Genomic DNA, 7,414 nt, shown 5'->3' with positions numbered 1-7,414 from the left:
ATATTCACTCTTGAACGCCTTTGTATAGGAAGCGATCTACGACTGGTATTGCATCTCCAATACTAGCTTAATTATGATATTAAGGACTAGTTTATACGGATTATGTTAATAACTAATAATCAGCTGTTAATATTTTGGCAATATATTTGCACTGAATTTCAATCCATATTTCAAACTAGATAAATGTCTTGACATGAGATTATTAGAACAATAGTGTTTATTGTTTACTAACGACCATGTGTTCATTTGCAAATATGAACAACGATATTTTTAAGTTTTTTCCTATCCATTATTTGCTCTCACTAAATTAATGTTCACTTTTTACATCTTTCTAAGCCCACATTACAAGAATATATACCTTTAAACTAATCTCAATCACCTCTGCCTCATTGCTTCCCATATATTAATCTATGTCTGTGTTTTGATTACACTACTTTACGCCCCGTCGTAACGCGCAAGTCCTCAAAACTAGTTAACTATTGAAATACACTTAAAACTCGGGAAATTACAAAGAACTTTATACTCAAGCGTTCTAGTCTAGGAATGTGCATTTGGTTATTAAGTAAAGTATGAAAAGTAAATATAAAAGTTACTCTTAAGATATAAAATATTTAGCGTGAAATTAAATTGTTATAGGACTTTCTGAATTAAAAAGTTGAACAACGTAACATTAACTAACTAACTTTATTTGGTAGCTTCTAAAAATAGAGGCGTTGATTCTTCGATTGTTAAACTCATTGGAAATCCAGAAATCTTGTCGGCCCAAGGATTATCATAATCATTATCGTTAACGGTCTTCGTTGCTTGCCAAACCACACTGTTGCACTTGAAACCCGACCCGAATGCAATCTGCCATACCCGGTTTCCCTTTTTCACCCGACCCTTTGCCTCCACATAAGCAAAAGCATACCATATCGAACTACTGGAAGTGTTTCCAAACCTGTACAATGTCATTCTAGAAGCTTCCATGCTAACGTCGGAAAATCCGAGGCTCTTTTGTAGGTGATCAAGCACCAACTTCCTGCCAACGTGTGGGAGGAAGTGTTCAACAACATTGGCGTAGTTAGGTATGTATGGTTGGATGTTTATTGATGGAAGCAGTTTTCTTGCAAGGTAATTTGTTATGAAAAGGAATTGTTCTTTAATCGGAAGGATTACGACACCTAAGGCCGCGATGTTTGGTTTGATAGTGGCTAAGGCGGTGACGGGGAGGTCTTTGGTGATGCCGATCCCCTTTATTCCGAAAGTATCTTCCTCCCGAAAGATACATTTGTAGTCACGATCTGAAGATGATGTGTTGGTGTGTATTGTGTGAAGAAGCTGATACTTGGAGTTGTTGTGATCAGAGGGGCGGTTGGAGAGGAGGATTGCGGCACCACCCATGCGGAACAAGCAGTTTATAAGGTGCTTCGAAAGATCTTTGCCATGGTAGAAGTTTTCGCTTACGCTCTCGGTACTCACTACCATTGCATAAGTGTTATGATTCACCTGCATGTCATTTTACTAAATTGTTGCAAAAACAAAAATAGTTTAATTTTTCTATCAACGTTTCATATTTTTTTTAAATCTTTGTCTTATATACAATTGTCTATGTTATTGCATAAAAAACATTACTTTAATTTGTTTGTATGTATTTTATGTTCTTTTTTCTAACGTTAATCCACACGTGTAGGAAATTGATGTTAGAAGAGATGAATAAACATTCCGAATAACCACATTTTTGTATTTTAATTAATCTTTTTACATTGAAGCAATGAATCATTAATTTTGTTTATTCTATTCTCACGAAAATCTGTCTTATGTGTGGAATAGGTCATCCCCTTCTCTACAAGTGACAAGCAACGATAGAGAATAGAAAATGGTAGCAAAAAAAATAAACTTTTGAACTCATAGTTTTAGAGCCGTGTGAAATATTTCTAGATAATTTTTTTTTTTGAAAATTGTTGTGCAAATAGATAGTTGCTACACCGTGAGCGAATTGAGCTCGATGGAAAGTTTTTTGAGTTAGCTCCGAGTTCACTTCGTTGATCAACAAACTCAAGCCAACGGTAGAAGTCAAGTTGAAGTTTGAGCAAATTGAAGCCAAACTGACTCTTAAAATCTTTGCATGAGTTTGTTGTCTATCTGTACAAGTTCTTCAAATAATAACTAGAAATTTATAACCACACTGCCAAATAACCTGAAGGAGGTGCTTAGCAAGTCCTATTGCGAGAAGTCCTGCACCGCAGCCCATCCCAGCCAGATTATAGGTGATGATGTTTTCTCTAAGCTTGAACCGGTTAACTATTATGCTAGAAAGAGACGGTTCCGGGTTAAAAACACAGCAATTCACAATCAGTATCCCAATATCCTCACATTTAACACCTGTTTTTGAGAGAAGCGCGTCTACTGCACCAAACACGACCATTTCAACTTCCTTTCTGGAATCTTCCATTAAAGGATCATACGTTTGTCCGAAAAAGGGCTGTGACAAATAAGTAGAATCACCAAGGCCACTTCTTTCCACGATTTTCTTCAAGAAATCCATTAACCTTTGTGATAAATGTTCGCCTTTTCTTGCCGTATATATAATATGATCCTTTGAGCATTTTAGAGAAGCTGGAGGCTTGTAACACGCGAAATCGATCAAGTAGACTTTGCATGAAGCTCTTCTAGTGATGATAAATTTAAAAGATAACAAAGTTATGAGTAGGCCTAGTAACAGCAATTCTAGGTTGATTGTCATCATTGATGATTCTAGTATGAAACAGAATGAATCTTACACTCAGCTAGCTTTTTATGGATAAGCTAGTACTGCCATTGCAGACAAAGGAATGAAATGTTCTATTAACTTGTTTGGTTTGTACGAGAAACCAAAAAAGGTTATCTTGTTTGTCACTTTTTGGAAAGTACATTTGGTCATTAAATATTTAAAAAAAATGACAAAAAAATGTTCATTTGACATTGACTTGTGCAAGTCAAGAGCTTTTTTCAAAATATATCCATGCGAAATCCTGTCAGATCATCAACTTTTTAACAATTAGTTGATGGAAAATTTAGCCAACCAGTTTCTAAAAAAATCAAGAATGTTTTGCTGTTTAACGAATTTATTTTGGCTTCCGACAATACTTTTTTGATGTCCGACGAGATGCCATTCAGCAAGATCTTTTGGCATCCGACGAGATTTTTTTTTTACATTCGATAATATTAATTAAACCGTCAAACTGATGATATAATGACAGGTGACGACACTGGTTGGCTTAAAATACCGTCGACTAATGATTATAAGGTCAATGATCCAACGGACTTTCATGTTGACATGCTTAGAAAAAGTTGGCTAGATGGACCTTTTCTTAATTTTAACCGGTTAAATAAACATTTTGATCGTTTTCCTTAGAAAAAACATATTATACTTTTTTATTGTAGTTTGTAATGATTAAGTTTTATTTTTGTAACATTTTTATGTAGAAATATTGTTTACTTCCTGTTAATAGGAAATGCAACGTGTTATTTTTATGAAAACTGAAAGGATCGGATCACTGCAAATATAAAAAAATATTATTTCATACAAAGTTAGGATTTTTTTCTTTTTCATTTTTGAATTAATTAAGAAATGAAAAGGACCTTTTATGTGTGCTTACCAAACCTTTTATCTAAATGCGTGAAACTCCCGCATTGTAAAATAGGGGTAGAAAGTCTTGATTATAGGCTTACCCTTTTCGTAACAGAGATCCACATACATATATGCATGTCTTTATGTTTTAAGTTGTGCCCAATAAAGGTAATTTTTATCTCTGGGTTCATTCAATTCAGTTGTTCTTGCTTCATGTTTATCTCATTTCAAGTTAATGCTATATAAATATATGAGTTCTTGTTGCCTTTTCTTTTTAACGGCTAGCTAACACACGCATCTAGTAATCCTAACTTTGAGGGTATGTTTGGTTTGAGGTAATGGAATGAAGGTAGAATGGAGTGGAAGAAGGAATGGAATGGACAAGGGAATGAAATGGATCATTATCATTTATTTGTCTTGTTTGGTTAACCTATGGGAATAGAATGAATTATTCTTTATGTTGTTTGATATCCAAAAAAATTATAGGAATGAAACAGAAATAATAAAAATACTCCTATCTCAATATATATATAGACCAAAATAAAAAAATTGCAATGACGACATCGGTGGTGGTAGCTCCAGCGACGAAAATGGTAGTGGTGGTGGTGGCGGTCAGATGAAAGGGGTGGTGGTGGTGGTGGTGGTGGTGGCGGCGGCGGCGGGGGGGGGGGGGGGGGGGGGGTTGATGATGATCAAGCGGTGGAAACATTGGTAGTGATGACGATGGTAGGGTGGTGACGATGGTGATGGAAGTCAGGTTGTGGTGGTTAGGCAACGACAGTGGTGGTGGTGATGATGGTCAAGCGGCGACAGTGACAATGGTTGTGGTGGTTACGACGACAATGGTTGCGGCAACGGTGGCGATGGTAGCGATGATGGTAAGGTGGTGGCGGTGGCAGTGACGATGGTGACGGGGGAGGTGGTGATAGCGACTATGACCGTGGCGGTAAGGTGGTGGTGGCGGTTGTTGTTGTTAGGTGGTGGTGGTGTTGAGAAGGTATGAGGAATGAAATGAAAAAAAAAGGGTGAGAAAGAATGGTTTTGATGGAATGGAATTTCATGTGAAATAGATGATTATATTCTATTGAACACCCAAACACCATTTTTTTCATTCAAATGCAATGAATCATTTCATCCCCCCTATTATTCATGCATACCAAACACTAACCCAACCTCATGGGAAGTGACACATTTCCAATACACTTTGATGCAACTAGGCTAGAAGCGTTTTGGTTTACATAGTACTTTTGTATCAAATTTCACATATAGTGGTAAAGAGCACACCTTTAGGTGTTTTGTGGCACGTGTCTTTCCAAACAACAATAAGGTTTTTTAACTAAAAGTGATGTAGTGGTATAAAACCTCATAACCCCCTTACAATCATTATGTTTTATCTCTTTCTCTTTCATACAAACACAACGATGGGCATTTCCTACAAAAGTGTCACACCCTGATCAAAGGCGGCGAAACATGCCGGGGCGCGACGTATTGATTGGACAGTAGCTCAAAAGACACTAATTAAAGTGACAATAATTATTTAATTCATTAATATCAAAACAAGTACACAATTACAATAATCAAAACAATTACATCATATTTATTTTTTGGATAAATATCCTAAGGTAAAAACTAATTTCTTCAATCTTGATCAATGTAAATTATTTGTACCTGTAGCATGTATAAAAATAGAGTTTGTCAACATGAATGTTGGTGAGAATACATAAGTTTTAGTTGAGATACATATATAAATAAAAACACAATTCATATGTTAATGATGAGTATTACAATTCTATGAAAATGTAAACAACTAAATAGATGTGGACCCGTTCTTATTGATACAAAATCAATGTACTTGGGTAAATGTATGATCATACTAGATGAGGATAGATGAGGATGAGATACCAACCACCAAACATAAAATAAAACAATTAAGCACATAGAGCATTATCATAGAGCATGCAATAATCACACATAAACATATATTGAATTGTGTTATGAATAGATGTGGAAATAAAATTCAATCAATCAATCAATCATACCCAGTAAAATCCCACCGACAGCAAAGCTATAAGTAGGGTCTGGGAAGGGTGGGATGTAGGCACACCGTACCTCTATCCAAAGTAATAAAGAGGTGGCTTCCAGAGAGACCCTCGGCTCTAAGTACATGTGTATGAAGCAAAATAAAGGAAATCAAAGTTTAACAGCTATATAAAAACTACTGCTAATTATAATAATATTAATAATAAGATCACAGTTTAACAGCTATATAAAAGCTAATAATAATTATAATAATAATAATATATGTAAGGGAAATACCATTATGGTATGTGACCTAAATAAGTTAAGTCTAAGCCCTAAGGTATTCAATTCTCTCTAAAAATCCTTAACTTTAATTCTACTTCTCCACGAATTCCTATCCTCAACCATGTCCTCGGAGAGGTTTAGGTCTATCAAATCATGCCTAATCCTCTCATCCCAAGTCAATTTCGGTCGTCCTCTACCCCTCCTCCCCTCTATAGTAATGTTGTCTACGGATCTAACAGGATTCGTCGTCAGTCTTCTCTTTACATGTCCAAACCATCTCAATCTCCACTCTCTTATCTTGTCTGCTATGTTCGCCACCCCTAATCTCTCGCGAAACACAACGTTTCTTATTCGGTCTAGCCTTGTGTGCCCACACATCCAACGTAGCATTCTCATTTCTGCTACCTCCATCTTCCGCACTTGTGCCTTCTTGATGGCCCAACAATCTGTTCCATATAGCATTGCAGGTCTAACTGCCACCCTATAGAATTTTCTCTTTAGTTTAGTCGGGAAACTCTTGTCGCACAATATACCTGTGGCTGCTTTCCATCTACACCATCCTACCTGAACTCGGTGGGTCACATCACTGTCTAATTCCCCATCGCTCTGTACAAAAGATCCTAAATACTTGAACTTCGTTACCTGCGGGACCACCTGCCCTTCAATTGTGATCTGTGCGTCTTCATTGTCGTTTATCCCACCAAAATCACAGTGGAGGTACTCCGTCTTAGATCGGCTAATCTTTAAACCTTTTGTCTCTAAGGTTGTTCGCCACTCCTCAAGCCTCATGTTTAGATCTTGTTTTTTCTCAGCAAGTAACACAATATCGTCTGCGAACATCATGCACCACGGGAGAGTCCCCTGAATCGACTTTGACAGCTCATCCAAGACTACTGCAAAGAGAAACGGGCTCAACGCTGACCCCTGGTGAAGACCTACCTCTACAGGAAAGAAATCAGTATCCCCCACTGGCGCACGGACACTTGTTTCACTCCTGGTATACATATCCATAATTATCTCTATGTATTTCCTGGGCACTCTTCTACCCTCCAAGCACTCCCAGAGCACCTGTCGTGGCACACTGTCGTAGGCCTTTTCTAGGTCAATAAACACCATATGTAGATCACGCTTCTTCTCCCTATACTTTTCCATTAATCTTCTTATAAGGTGTATTGCCTCTGTGGTGGAACGCCCCGGCATGAAGCCAAATTGGTTGACCGTAACCTGAGTTTCTCGTCTAAGTCTAACCTCAATCACTCTTTCCCATAGCTTCATAGTATGACTTAGTAGTTTGATTCCTCGGTAGTTACCACAACATTGGGCGTCTCCTTTGTTCTTATAGATAGGAACTACAACGCTGCTCCTCCACTGGTCTGGCATCTTACCTGATTTGAGAATACTATTGAACAGAGTAGTTAACCACATGACTCCTTCCTCCCCCAGACACTTCCACACCTCGATGGGTATGTTGTCTGGGCCAACCGCCTTAGACCTTCCCATCCTCCTCAGTGCATCCTT

General features: G+C 37.5%; 1 protein-coding gene across 1 annotated transcript; it reads right to left on the bottom strand.

The window, feature by feature from the left end:
• Window positions 1–407: 407 nt before the first annotated feature.
• Window positions 408–2,734, bottom strand: LOC143582404 (3-ketoacyl-CoA synthase 20-like). The gene is made up of 2 exons (XM_077064980.1): window positions 2,180–2,734; window positions 408–1,488 (listed from the first exon to the last, which is right to left on the bottom strand). The coding sequence occupies exons 1-2, from the start codon at window positions 2,726–2,728 to the stop codon at window positions 685–687; spliced, it is 1,353 nt and encodes a 450-aa protein (XP_076921095.1). The 5' UTR covers window positions 2,729–2,734; the 3' UTR covers window positions 408–684.
• Between the last annotated feature and the right edge of the window lie 4,680 nt (window positions 2,735–7,414).

Source organism: Bidens hawaiensis, unplaced genomic scaffold (assembly GCF_021521415.1).
Source record: "Bidens hawaiensis isolate Kalapana, Puna unplaced genomic scaffold, B.hawaiensis_p1.1 tig00031594_1, whole genome shotgun sequence".
Classification (NCBI taxonomy): domain Eukaryota; kingdom Viridiplantae; phylum Streptophyta; class Magnoliopsida; order Asterales; family Asteraceae; genus Bidens; species Bidens hawaiensis.
Note: the sequence above shows the minus strand (reverse complement) of the source record. Positions and strands in the feature narration are given on the sequence as shown.

Bases quoted from the DNA above. Each gene is read 5' to 3' on its own strand.
- LOC143582404 (XM_077064980.1), bottom strand. From the start codon at position 2,728: ATGATGACAATCAACCTAGAATTGCTGTTACTAGGCCTACTCATAACT. The intron at 1,489-2,179 runs GTTATTTGGCAG...AATGACATGCAG, and splicing joins TTGCTAAGCACCTCCTTCAG to GTGAATCATAACACTTATGC.